At 34.8% G+C, this 15,511-nt stretch overlaps 1 protein-coding gene across 1 annotated transcript in view; it reads left to right on the plus strand.

Annotated features, from left to right (window-relative positions):
- pitx3 (paired-like homeodomain 3) overlaps positions 1-11,238 on the plus strand; it is a 14,056-nt gene extending 2,818 nt beyond the window's left edge. The window contains exons 2-4 of the mRNA XM_051650684.1: positions 4,028-4,154; positions 6,549-6,754; positions 9,812-11,238. Coding sequence (XP_051506644.1) covers positions 4,046-4,154; positions 6,549-6,754; positions 9,812-10,378 — 882 coding nt within the window. The 5' untranslated portion in view covers positions 4,028-4,045 and the 3' untranslated portion in view covers positions 10,379-11,238. The remainder of the gene's footprint in view (positions 1-4,027; positions 4,155-6,548; positions 6,755-9,811) is intronic.
- Positions 11,239-15,511: the final 4,273 nt, after the last annotated feature.

Raw genomic sequence — 15,511 nt, forward strand, 5'->3', positions numbered from 1 at the left:
CCCTGAGCAATTTCAGTTATCTCTGAAAAATAGCATACATTTTATTTTTTCCCTAAGAGGTCAAGATGTCACTCATTCATGGCTTTCATGAAGGCTTGGGCCAAATTCACAGAAAATATTGTAACAATTCAGATAAACACACAAACTCGGCCTATTAAACACCACACACATTTGCTCTCTAAAATTAGCTGGAAAGAGTTCATCTGGCATTGTAACTACCATCTTAGCAAACATTGTTGTTATTATTATTATTATTGTTATTACATTTGTATCAGATTGGTTAAGATATAAGATACTACTCTATACATGACCATGAGATGAACCAAGACACTTTTGAAAAACCTGGTCACTTTCCATTTTGGGTCTTTGGGTTTGGGTTTTTGAGTCTTTGATCACTTGCCTTGTTGGCCTACAATCCTTAGAGGACCATTGAAAGAGTTTGAAATGCAATAATGCCGCACTTCCCTGGGGAGCACTGACAACTTGCTCAGGATGAAACTTGCCAGCTTAGGTCACCTATGGCCAAAGAGAACAGCACCTGAGCAGCTACCTGACAGATAACCGTTTCTCAAAGTCTTTGGGTATGTGTTGAAGTATATCTATAGTTCTAATTGTAATTCAGCATTCTCGTGATACTGTACCTTCCTCATAAGCCAGCTGCGTTTACAAGGGAAGTTACCTTCATTTTTATTAGAGTTCGAAGAGATGTGCTTTTAGAATGTATTCTTTATATTGAGCTCAAAAAGTGACCTTTTGATTGTTGAATAAGTTAAGGCAAGAATTAAAAGTAATGCAGTCTAAAAGTAAATATTAGGTATCTTTTTAAATTGTATGTGGTATTTTAATTGCATTTAGTAATTGCACCGCAGAATCTGTACAATTAGATGGCATGCACACTGAAACAAATTGCTTTGGCGAAGCACATATTTGTTCTTATGGATTCATTTTATTCAGTTTATGGATGTGCATTTGTAGAGTATTTAGTATGCACATCACTTTGTCTGAAGCATTAAATGTCACGAACACATGAAGTTATATGTGTGACTAATTTAGATCATATGATAATTTCTGATATATACAGATTTTGAACTGCTGAACATACATCACAGAATCTTTCATCATGTAATATCAAAGATTCTGAGAATTATTTGTTCATCATCTGTTAACAACTTGATTGGAAATGTGATTTTGGGGCCCTGAAATAAGGCATACCCTATTTGAATATTTTGGCAGAAAGCTTTCAAAATCAGCCATATTTGTATCTTCATCTGTTATTCATCATCACTGGTAATCTCCTGATTATCTATCACCTTATGAATACTGATTACTTGTATAATTGTTCACTTTTATGGCATCATCTGCTATTGAAATCAGTTTTATTACTATGCATGGAAGAATCCATTCCTTTGCAACTTTCATTGATTTTACATATAATTTGGATACTGTTGACCCTAAAATTATTTTAAGAAAGAAAGAAAGAGAAATGTGACATGATGCTCTGGAAATTAGTGTCTGTGAAATTATTATCTCAAATACCAGACTGACTGTAAATTAATTTAATGGATTAATTGACACTTTTGCTCATATATTTAATGTGATCAGATAATTATGGAAAAAAAAAAGGTGTAAATAAATGTTCATTGAAGTTCCTAAAGCTCGTCTGGATTTTGGCTGGCATTCCCGATAAATGTTGCAAATCACACTCTTAAGATCGTTTTAACTTACTTCGTTTTACGATATTTCATAAATCATATGAATTAAAAATAAGTACCTGGTTATACGGGAGCTGTCGGGTCCAAAGGTGCTTAGCTCAGACCAAAACTTTCGCCAAAATCTCCAGGAGTTTGTCTCTTCAATGGAAATTTCAATGGAAATTAATGCTATCTTGTCGAGGCATAAACTGAAAAATATGAACATCACTGGATATTGGAAAAATAAATAATTATAACTATAGGGTTTCAAAAATGTTACTACAGATGTTAATGAACGTGTGACGATGTGTTTCATTATAAATGACCTCTAAAGGTATGAAACACAGATTGCAATTACCGCATCTGCATTAGCCATATTAAACTATATAACGTCATAAAGTAACATTTGGTGCATTAATCTAATTTGATGTCAAAGCACTGTACAAGCTACTTGTGACTTGTGCCATTATGTGACTGCTGCCATATTTGTGATATAATAAAGTATTACGACTAGCCTATTTTCTTTCTATTGCAATTAGTTATGCTTACCAAAGTTGGTCTGCATAAAGATATAGGCCAACCTTATTGTCTGTGATGTAAATTCAGGGATATCCAGTGTCATGCACAGAGTCGAGTAATGTTTAAAAGCCTTTTTTTTTTTTTTTTTTTTTTTCTTTCTCCAACATGTTTTTCTCAGAGATTGTGTTGACTTTGCAATTATCAAAATGAATGAATATCGTTTATTTTGTGTCCTTTCGTCTCTGATAAACAGTGAGAGCAAGGGCAAAATCTATTGAAGTTGCACGAAATGGATTTAAGAGTGGTCCGAGGCTCTCGTTGATTCAGGAGCGGTTTTTACGTTCTAGATAACGTTGCTTTTGTGGAACGTGCCGTAGAGATTATAATTTGTTTAATTTACATGCCACTAACGTTTTACTTAGTGCTTCGGGAAACCCGACCAGGGGTTTCTCCTTAGGCTTGAGATACTGTTTTTCATATTAATTATCAAAATGATCGATTCTAGACTATTTCTATATAGCCTATATTTGTAAGCTCCAACTGACGTACGGTAAAGAAAACGTTCTCTATGAGATGAAGGGATTGGTTGTTGTTGGATGGTGCAGAATGCGCTCGGGACGCGCTTTGTTTGATTGGATACTTGAATTTCAACAAGAGGATGTTGGGAGTGCGAATGAGTGAAGGAACTTTTGAACGTAACATCTTATTTTGAAAAGTGGTAGAGGAATCTCGTTTGTCCACAAGGTTATATTGGTCAAACCTTCACAATTTTAACCATTTTTAAAGAGAACTGAAATCTTATCAACATATAAACAAGGGGAGTGAATCAGATGTGGAGGAGCCTGACTCTGCGCTCAATCCTGTAAACTCTCCTCGGGCGAGCGCTGCGGTTTTCGGAATCCGTTTGATGAATTCTGACCTACTTTAACGCTTAAGCCAGTCTCATCACAGATTCCAAAACGCAGTACGAGAGTGATCGTGTCGCCGTATTTAAGGTGTTAACTGCCGTTATATAAATAAACAAGCTGTTATTCTAGGCTCTATTACGAGGCTGTTATTTAAAGCTGTTCGGTAACAAAGCCTTTGAGAGCTGGCCGTGATGAAGCCAAGTTCAAAACTTCTTCAGAGTGCCACAGAGAGGTACAGTTGTAGACGAATGAACCCTGACATTTTGGAGATTTGCAACACAAAGCAAATTCGCCAGCCATTTTTATTACATCTCATTTGATGTGATGAAACCATGCAAATGAAGTCAGTTTCTACTTCTTAGAATTTGGTCTAAATAAATCGAAATGTTTGTTTCGATTTTTATAGCCAGAATATGTTTTTGGTGTGGTAGCTCTCTCTTTGTTGTTGCACAGGGAAGTCTGTCAAAGGACAATTAACAATATGATTAAAAAAGTAGCCTAATAGCGTGCTATTTCTTCTTAATAGCTATACACCACACCTGTTTTGTACATAGGCTTCAGCTATTGTTTTTTATGTAAAATGTTGGCTAGATAAACAACATATGAAAATCTGATCCCAACGTAGGCTAACTTTATTCTGTAGCCTACCTTTTGAAATTCCTAAGCCACAAAGCAGTTTCATGGAATATTAGGCACTATTTAAGGAAAACAGAGAGCAGATCAAATCCATTCACTATAACGTGTGTTCAGTTTCCTCGCTATCACGAGTCGGAATAACGCTGTCACAGTAAACATGAGTAAACAATGAAGTGGCATGTGTAGGCTATGAGCCTTTACTCTGGCATCAGCTTGTGTGAATCGTTGAGATGAATTGTCATTCATGTGAATATGATACTTTGCTGTTCGCAGAGCCTGGCGGTCGAGGTTATGGATTTTAACCTTCTTGCGGACAGTGAGGCCCGTAGCCCGGCACTGTCTCTCTCTGACTCCGGGACTCCTCAACATGATCAAGGATGCAAAGGCCAAGACAACAGTGGTCAGTTCATATTCATGTATAGCCTATCATACCTTCATCAAAATTATGCTAAAATCATGCTTAATTCTTACAAGTATTAACCAATATGATTTTAAATTTGCAGGTTATTTTTTGTTTTTTTATCGGAACGCAAATCTTTATTTTTATTTTTGTATTTTATTTTATTTTTTTCATTTAAACTCTAATCTTTCAGTTGTGTAGCCCAATATGCAATCCAGATCCAGCTATCAGCCTTGATTATTTTTGCATGAACACATTCTATTGTGCATTTTATGGCACTTAAAAAAAAGAAATAAATAATAATAAGTACCATTGTACTCTTGTTCAAGTTGAAATGGGCGACTTAAAAGAGCGCCACATCTTTGGCTGTAGTTTTGAATAAGCTGGGTTCATTTGAATCCAGGCCTACGTTTTACAGATGTTGGATAGTCATGGTACACTGTGCATTGATGACAGTCGCCATGTGTTGGAGATGATCCCGACTACCCAAATCACGTGCTAATGGAAGGCTGCATAAATCATTCATTCCTGTCCCTCAAATTTGGTATCCAAATTAGCTACTTAATTCAGTAGGCCTATGCGAATACACCTACACCTGGAACGGAAAGAGCAAGCTCTATAGAGGGGATATATGCAATATGCATGATGGGCACTGAGATATTGCACGACAGGTGATTGATTATACAGTCCTCAAAAGAAAAGGAAATGTGAGTTCAGTGAATTGTGTTAATATTTTATTATATATATATATATATATATATATATATATATATATATATATATATATATATATATATATATATATATATATCTTTTATGTTAATAAACCTGTGGCCTATCTGTTCAATTATATAACCTATCCCGTTACAGTTTAATAGCGTTTTAACACGCACAACGCAGGCATTTGTAAAAAATGAAAACATTTTATTTTTAGTACTTAAAACAATTGGCCAATGTGTGTCTATAGTTTGAACGTATTTTAAGTTTGTTACAATGATTGCAGTTTCCATCAACAGATATTTGAGCTCGAGACTGTCGTCACTATTTAGCCGGAAGTGTAGTCTCAGGCTGGAAAACCCGATATTACACTGAGTAGTCTAAGATATAATAAACAAATCAGAAAAATCAGTTCCCGCTTCTAGATACATTTCTATACATTTAAAAACATTTAAAAATAGATCCATCCAAAGTTTATCTGTGGGGACTGTACATCTTAGCTTTTAGTTTAAGGTTATATTATTTCCATAGATACATAACTACTTTTTTTTCTGGAAAGTGCATGCATTGATGTCAAACATAAAGTTACATTTTAATATAAGGTCATGTTTCCACTTCTTTTAATTAAATACTTGTTTATTTTTATTTTTTATTTTCTTTGTATAGAAAGTCATACAAAAAATACAAATTATGTATAAATGCTATTCATTTCAAAATTAGGCTACTATTATTAGCTATTTTTTTACACATAGGTTATACAACGCACAGAGGTCTTTAGGACTAAACAACAGTCTAAAAAAGTCAGTCTGAGCAAAACATTATAGGGATAAAATTACATAAAATAATAAAAAGTAACTACCGGTAACCTAATAATATACGCGTTTACCGAATGAATAATATGAACGTGTTTAATTTCAGTCAACAGCTTTCGGCGGAACTTAAATCCATATTTCACGAGCCTTTCTCTCTTTCACGGAAAACGTTTATTTAATCTGACTATTTTATTCAGATTAAAAGTCAAATGAACTAAAACTGAACAATAAACCAGTAAGTCAAAGTAAGTAGGCGAATGCATTAAAGTGACTGAAGAAAATGAGTGGTATCGGGATTCAAAATCCATTGAAAGAAGATCCATAATTTCGTTGATTTCAATTTCAGCAATTTGTCCCCCGTCAGTGTCATTATAATACATGCTACTCTTTAATCAAACAGAAGGATAGCGATCGTTTTTGAGGGTTCTGAATAGCAGATGAGATAGTAAGTGTTAAAGTGGTATGTCCACTAACAGATGGCAGTGTGATGATGTCTTATTGGTTATCCTTGAGGCCCTGTGGAGTCCTGGAAAGCTTACTGATGAGTTAGAACTGCTCCTAGAGAGTTAAGCTCTTGCCAAACAGCCCCAAACCTGCCCTGTCACTAATGGCTGATCCCAGGATTATGTGGCCTGCTAATTTAGCCCTTTATATGGGGTCTCGAATTTGCAGAACTCTACACCACAGAGGGTAGATTTTGCCCCAGCAGTTTATCTTGTTCTTGTTTTCAAGTCAAACAGAAATTAACAACTTTTTTTGTTGTATTTCGCTCATGTGCTCAAATGCATGATGCATGAGTAAAGTGGGAAGTAGCCATATGTGGATCTGCTGTTTAACCAATGCTCTTCCCTGTGACTCTGCACAGACACAGAGAAGTCTCATCAGAACCACACGGATGAGTCAAACCCAGAGGACGGCTCTCTGAAGAAAAAGCAGCGGCGGCAAAGAACACACTTCACCAGCCAGCAGCTCCAGGAACTAGAAGCCACCTTTCAGAGAAACCGTTATCCTGACATGAGCACGCGAGAGGAGATTGCTGTGTGGACCAACCTCACAGAAGCAAGAGTACGGGTACGTGCCGCTGCTGTAGACAGTCTGACTCATGAAGAGAGGGTTAAAAAGGATAAGCACAGCAGTTATGCTCACTATGCTGTCAATGAGATGAATTTGGATACTGCGTGTAATAAAAGGGTGCTCTTTTGAACCATATGAAATAAATCATAGATCTGGGCTATTCCAGGATATTTAAGAACACTTAAATACAAGACATCAGCTTGGTATTGACTGTGGGATTTTCTGTGCTACTAGACAGCAGCTATATTGAAATTTGTGATGTAACTTAGCTTAAAAAACTCTCCGTAAAAGTTTGGTCAGTGAAGAGCAACACAAAAGGGAGCAGGTGGGCTCCCATTCTGATGGATGACAATGCAATTGCTACCTCCTTGGCTGGCTCACATCTAATGGATCAGATTCATGTTGGACAGAGGAAAGGTCACATAGCACACAGTCTTGGTTGTTATTTTGAAAGAACAACAGAGTTAGAGATACCCCTATATCGTAATGTCTATCAGTGGCCTCTTGAACTGTGCATGCATGCCACTAATCCTAGCTGGAACCTTATGCCACATATTGCGCATGCTTATGCTGTCATATTGATTTACGCAATTGAAAGAGTATGTGCTCCTAATAAACACACAAACCCTAAATCATGGCCCTGACCTAATGCCAGGCTGACCCAGGCTGCATTAAAAACCCTCCAGGATGGACCACATATAAAGGAAGGTTTCTTCTCCATATGATGCTGCCTTTGCTTTGTTTTCTACATAATTTCGGTAACGCTTTACAATAAGGTTTCTTTTGTTAACATAAGTTAACAACATTAGTCAAAATGAACTAACAATGAAGAGTACGTTTACAGCATTTATTAATCTTAATGTTAATTTAAACATATACTAATACATTTTTTAAATCAAAAGTTAACATATTAGTTGCACTATGAACTAACAATGAACAATTGTATTTAATAAATGCTGTAAAAATGTACTGGTTATTGTTTGTTCATGGTGCCTAATGCATTAACCAATTGAACCTAATTGTAAAGTGTTACCATAATTTCCACACCATTCTTTTGGGAAAAAACATCCTTGGACAAAACATTGAAGATGGGGGGTCAGAAGGACATTCAATGCATTCAATCCAAAATAAACGACTGAATCATTATGAGAAGGAACACACTGACCATCCAGCTATATTTGACATTCAGTTATTTCAGTTAGGCTTTAAACACCATTGCCAAAGTGTCAGTGGAACATTCACAGAGGAGGGTATTCCCTCTCTCCCAATATAAACTGCTATCATTTACAGTATGCTGGATAACAGATGTCATTAAATATTCCCAGAAAACAGGATGAATGACATTTAAGTACTGCAATGATCACAATGAAAGATTTTTAAAAAAAAAATATGTGGAGACAATCCATCGCAGTGGAAACGAAGTCTCTTAATGTAGTTTGACTTTGTGTCATAATACCCATGTTGGGTGTTTCTTGAACTTCGGGCGCTTTTAGCACTGTGGATTTAGAAAGTAAATTTAGGTTAAAACATTTTACATACTCTCAATGTTTTTTTTTTTTTTTACATTTGTCTACAATGTCCAACAGTGTATGTACATACATCGCAGGAGATGTATGTAATTTTTGTCATTTTTTCTGAAAGTTCTGAAAATTCCCACCAAAATGTCATTTAAACCACATCTCAAATTCTGTATTGTATTTATTAGAGTTCCGTCATGGAAATGACTGTGATGGAAAGTCATTTTTATTATTTTTTTTTTAAATAAATGGTTGCTTCCTTTGCTGATTTCAATAGTGACATTTTATGTATCCTAATTGCACACAATTAAATAATATTTTCACACTTTTTTCACACATAATTTGGCAAAATTACAGTTTGATTCTTTGCTGTCTTCAAACATCATTTGTCTCATTTTTTTTATTCCAAGCACACTCTTCATTGGCACTTTTGTTGACTCACTAAACAAATACACTAACTTTTGAATTTATAATTTATTATAAATTCAATTATTAGGGGGCAACATTTTTGTTGTGGTGGAAAGGATGTATTTTTTTTTGAATTAATAGAAATAATTTTTACTCAATAGAAATCTTTATGTTTATTCCACTCTTTATTTAGATTATCAAAGATTATTATTAGTTTTGAGCATGTAATAATTAGCATCTTTATAATGGACTTTCATAGTTATTGAAGTTATTAATATTGAAAGTTTAAGTCTGGGACAAAACAATAAAATCTATACATAAAAGGCATTTGAAAGGTAACAGAAATAAATGAAGACGGCATGGTAAAAAGTTTACAATTCAGTTTTAATGAGACACTTATATAACAAAAATAACAAATTTAAATCTGTTCATTTTGATAAATATCAACCCTCTGGGACATGCAATGGCCCATTGTTGAGAGAAACACAATTAAATGTCTATCGTATCTGTTAAGTGCTTACTAACTTAATCTGTCATGAGTTTTAGAGTTGACACTATAACAACAAGGAAGGTATTCCAAATATTTAACATAATGCATTATTGTATATGCTAATTGGATTCTATTAACTTTAAAGAGGAAAAGATCGACAATGCTACAAATGTAGAAATTTCTAAATGAAGAGCTAAATGAAATATATTAATTTAAATTTTCACATTAAAACTTTAATCCACCCAATATCCCCTAAAAATAGGATGTTAAAATGACTAAATGTGAGGGAAGCTCTTTAATGACATTTCTCACAGAGAAAACTAATATTAAGTGAATAAATTAGTTAATAAATCAAGCAGTTAAATTCTGCCTGGTAGAACTTTTCTTGTTTAAATCTAATAAGGAGAAAAATCTAAATATTAAAGTTCCAGTGTCAGATTTAGGTATGTTATAGGAGCACACTATGATACAGTAATAAAAAGTATGTTAAAAAAATGGAGAATGCAATTTACATTGAATGAACATTACTGATACTGTACTTGGAACATGTCAGTAAACTGCAGATCTACATTCTCAAATTTGTCATACCTCCATTTGTAAGCACAGTTTCTAATGCATTCCTCTTTGTCTTTAAAACAGGTGTGGTTTAAAAACCGGCGTGCCAAATGGAGGAAGAGAGAAAGGAACCAGCAAGCTGAGCTTTGTAAGAATGGTTTTGGTGCTCAGTTCAATGGACTCATGCAGCCGTACGATGACATGTACTCAGGCTATTCCTACAACAACTGGGCAACTAAGAGCCTGGCCAGCAGCCCCTTGTCAGCCAAAAGTTTTCCTTTCTTTAACTCCATGAATGTAGGTCCCCTGTCCTCCCAGCCCATGTTCTCACCACCCAGCTCCATCCCTTCCATGAACATGGCCTCCTCTATGGTGCCCTCGGCAGTGGCAGGGGTGCCCGGCTCTGGCCTCAACAACCTGGGAAACCTGAACAACCTGAACAGCCCCACCCTCAATTCTGCAGCCGTATCAGCAGCTGCCTGTCCTTATGCCACCACGGCCAGCCCATACATGTACAGAGACACCTGTAACTCCAGTCTGGCCAGCCTTCGGCTCAAGGCCAAACAGCACGCCAACTTTGCTTACCCGGCCGTGCAGAACCCTGTGTCCAACTTAAGCCCCTGCCAGTATGCTGTGGACCGGCCAGTATGAAGTCTCCATGTCTGTTCCTATATAACCCCAACCCAAACTTTAAGCCCTTGTCTAGCCAAACCCACATCTGACTCTGAGGCATCACCCTGCAATGCGCACTTGTTTTAAAAAATATGTGGTTTTCTGAAAAAGGCAGAGCGCTACAGGAAGAGGCTTCACGAGGAAAAGAGAGAATTAACCTCACAATGGACCATGTCTCAAAGAACTCATGCTTGAACATGCAGAGACTTTGTTGCTGAACCGACCAACTGTTTAAAAGCTTTTGTCCACTGCATGATTAGAGTGAAGTACTAAAAGGACCTAAATACTTTCACTGCGCTAATGGGAAGACCTTGCAAGGCAAAAATAATCCATCACCATCAATTCTAGGCAGATGATGTGATATTGGTACAGGCGAGAGAGTGTACATAATCGACTCTGTATTGTATGTGATAATAATATCTTGGAAGTTTAGTATTTTAATGATGAGAAGAGCATGTTCCACAAGAGAAGAGCCTAAACTGATGTACCATGATGTACCTCCTCAAGGAATTTTAATCTTTGTTGTGAATTCCATTCACCCAAGGTCAGAGGTCAAGGGTCAAAGGTTGTTGTAAGATGACAAGCCAACCCCTAGCAGTGAGTAGTTTCAGAAGAAAAGAAAATAAGTACATAAAAGCTCTATCAGAAAACAGACAATTAGGACCATTTTCTTTTCTTTTTTTTCCCTTTTTTTTTTTTTTTTTTTTTTTTAAAGAAAGATTTAACTAAAAAGCCATTGAGTAAATAGATTTGTGTGGTGTTCTAAAAAAGGGAGTCTATGACTGTAATATAATGTATGTAAGAGTGCAGTTGTTATAAAACAAGCTTTTCCTGGTGTAGCCTGCTTTGTCTCATTAAAACTAAAATAAATGATTATTTGTTTTTATGAATAACCCATGCTTTGAAAGAAAATGCCATTGACCGAGTGTTCAGTCACTATCCAAATGACTTTAGGGATTGGCAAATTACATTGGCCAAGACCAACATGGTCAAACGCAAAATTTTCCTTGTGGCACCATAGCAACGCAACCGCAGATCCATGGCAACGTTATACGACAGAACCGGCGGTGCGGGGGAGCAAGAGATAGAGAGATGTAGATGTTCTTTTTGGCCTGTCACTGATCTGTTTGACCTACAGTCTTGGAGGGGCTTCCATCGAGCGCCACTCACTGTCCTGTAACGGGAGGAATTCTTGGTGCCGTGCCTCGTACTTCCGAGGGAATACTGCCAAGATTACGTGAGTGTGCATAAGGCATCCCTCCAGCGATTCACAACAGCAAGCTCAGGTTTACAGCCACAGAAAAAATCATACTAACCAGTCTATCATTATACTTTTAGATACATATTCTCTCAGGTCAGCCAAAAGAGTAAATGCCTGTTTGAAATAAATCACAGTTGTATTTGCCATTGCATAACACAAAATTAGTTAGCATTTCTACCATGAGAAAACGAATAAGTTGCATATATTCAGCAAAATACCTCTTTCATGCAAAAAAACAAAAAAACAAAACAAAAAAAAACAATTCGCAATAAAGTTGTATTTGTTAATATTAGTTAACTACATTAGTTAACATGAACTAACAATGAACAAAGCTTTTTACAGTACATATTAATATTGGTTAATGTTAATTTCAACATATACTAATACATTTTTAAAATGAAAAAGTTGTATTTGTTAACATTAGTTAATGAACTATGAACTACCATGAACAAACAATGAACAGTTGTATTTTTTTAAACTAATATTAACAAAGATTAATAAATGCTGAAAAAACATTGTTCAATATAAGTTCATGATACATAATGTATTTGCAAATGTTGACAAATGCAACCTTATTGTAAAGAGTTACAATTAAAGCACGTATGCTTTTACAGGACGATCACAGACACGACAAGATTAATAATTTTACCTCTAAATAAATTAATAAAGGAAAATATTCACTTATGTTGAAAACATTTACAGTACATGCAGCATCTAAAATATGGGAGAAAACTTTTTTCTGATAGATAAACCATGTTATTCTTATCTGCTGCCAGATGGACTGATGCCATGCTAGTACAACCTGTTTTGATCTGCTCAGAATTTGATGTTAAGTGGATAATGAAATATATACAGCAAAATATAACTAAACAATATTGTGACAATGAAATTAAAGTACAGTCTATCTGGCATGACCGATTAGCAATTCAAATAGAATTTAGGCACCCTTGTAAATGTGTTGATCACACAGTAAAAGCAGTGGAGTATATCTATGTGACTGAATGATGTGTGTGTGGAGGTATATGGTCACACTGAGGATCCACCCTGACTCTCTAAATCAATATCTCTTTGGATGGTAAATATCCTCTAGTCCACTATGTTCACCTCTCTATATACTGAAAAGAAGACACATTTACAATAGGCATGACCTGCTCAAATCCTTAAACCACATGTTATCGACTAGCTCAGAGATTTCAATGCGCCTTCAAACTTTGGTAATAGATTTTTATTTTAAGACTCTTGATTGGTCAACTCGGCCAAACATTCACAAACGCCAACTCATTCTCAAAGTGATCTAGGTACCATGCATTTAAAATCAGTGTGAAAAAAGTATGTGCGAAAGTCTTTAAAAAGATTTGAAAGACAGCAAAATATTTTAAGGTAACACGTTACAATAAGGTTTTAGATGTTACCATTAGTTAATTCATTACGTATCATGAACTATATTTGTACAATAATGAGCAATAATTATTACAGCATTTATTAATCTTGGTTAGGCCTAATTTATAAATATACTATTGTTCATTGTCGGTTCATGTTAGTTCATAATTCATTTACTAATGTTAATCTATTCAACTTTTAATAATAAAAAAAAAACTGCATATTTACAACTGTATAATTATAAAGTAGAAATTAATATAAGCCAATATTTATAAAATGCTTTAAAAGTATTCTTCATATTAGCAATTGCATTAATTGATGTTAATGTATACAACATTATTGTGAAGTGTTACACATTTTCATACATGGCATTGTGCTGTATTAATCTCTTAAGACTCATTCAAAAAAAAAAAAAAAAAAAAGGTGACAAAGTTAAATGATTATACCTATGACGTTTTAATTTAAGTTTCTTCAATTTTATGATTTTATGCATAATTAGTTTGTAAATAAACATAGCTTATGAAAAGTATGGTTGGGCTCATCAAAACATAAATAATAATTATAAATTCAAATCAAATAGTTTGCTGGCAGATTTGTAATTTATTGCAATATTTCAAAAATGAACTACCATTAAAGGACTACAAGAACAAGATATTATGAAACTTGTAACACAAAGGCTGACTAATTTTGAAATAATGAAAAGCTTATTATTAAAACTCATCACTTACATAAGACACTCAAAATGCTATGACATTTTAGTTCAAAAACTGCTGCCCCAATTTAGTAATTTGCATATATTGCTGGAGATCTATGGTTTAATTAGGTTTCAGATTTTGTTTTTCAGTCCATGGTACAGTGAATTCATGTCAGAGGCACTAAAATAAAATTAAAATGTAAAATTGCATAAATGTAATTAAAACCTGAACAGGTTGCCTTTGTAATAATAATTAGTATTAAAAATAATAGAAAAAAAAGAGAGACAGATTGACTGAAGAAATGTCATGTCTTTTTATACTATGTTCCAAATGAGGATTAAAGAAATTAAAATCTGCCTGGCTGACTCTCCAGACTTATTAACAAGACAAAATGATCAAATGAAGATGGAGCATCTCCTGTCTCAATAATACTTGTTTCATGGCTTGGCAAATGATAGGTATACTTAATGATTGTTTGAAATCTTCCTGTTATTATGAAAGTCCATCAAAATGAGAACCCCCTCTCTTTTTCTCTAGAAGTGGTTTTGTATGTAGGTTTCAAACACATCCTTCAAAACAGAAATACATTCACCGTAACTGTCAATCACAATTTGTGACACAATGTACAGAATACACAATAATATACAGTTTTACAGCGAAAATATTGATTTAATGTTTTTGTCAAAACAATAAAAAAATCATTATATTCCATTTATGATTTTTTGAGTATTTCATAACTATATTACTGTTTAAATTTGCATTATAAAAGCATATACAGGCAATTTAATAGCAAGTTCACAATGTGACAACTTAAAGTGTGACAACATGCCCTGCTAGGTCAGTGAATACTCCAAGGTATTTGTCTATACAGATATTTTGTTCATTTTGTTCAAGTATCTTCCCTTGAATAAGAAATTCTGTTTACACTTGCTTCTTGATCCTTTGCATAAATATAATTATGTCTCTTGGATAAGGTGTGGTAAACAGATGGCGAACAAACACCAAACTGGAAAATTCACATTAAAACTCCACTTTAAAATTAAAATTCCATTGCATCCTTTATTAAACCATAGCAGATCGTATAAATGACACCTTGAGCCTGAGTCTGCTTACAGCCAAACTTCTTTTTGTCTAAAAAGCATCCAAAAGACTTTATCCCAAAAAATGACTGTGTTTGCAGGTGGTAATCTGCCATTACATGATTAGTCACAATTCCTCTTTTTGGCCTATTAGACAGACTTAGAAAATGGATACAATAGAAATCGTTTGAGTAACCCCACGCACTGATGCCTGAGGCAGGTGTAAATTCACAGACCACACAACGTCTCACACCCATTTCACTCCTGGGAGGATACATACAAGCTAGTAGCTGTTCCCTTACAATTATAGTTTCACTCTCCCTCCTGCCTCAACTGAATAGGGATCATTACTGATGTTGCTATGACAATAACAAAACAAAAAAAACACAAAATTATTTTGTAAACCTTAAGTACAGCATATAACAAAAGAACTGAGATGTCTCCCAGTTCAATCATGTGTGGATTACACATACACATGTGTATCATTTAAGTCTGAATTACATTTTTAATCACTCTGAAGTTTAATCCTTTTTGCCCTCAAGACCATGTCTATGCCATAGTAAACCCCAACTGTAATAGACCTACGTTAGCAGGATTAAAATTCCTGCGGTAAATCCAAAAGAAGAACCTGCCAGTTATCTTATACACTTCCCCTCAGCCTTTTAACCATTTATTCCTCTCAAGCAATCATTTGAAG

Source organism: Myxocyprinus asiaticus, chromosome 23, assembly GCF_019703515.2.
Source record: "Myxocyprinus asiaticus isolate MX2 ecotype Aquarium Trade chromosome 23, UBuf_Myxa_2, whole genome shotgun sequence".
Lineage (NCBI taxonomy): Eukaryota > Metazoa > Chordata > Actinopteri > Cypriniformes > Catostomidae > Myxocyprinus > Myxocyprinus asiaticus.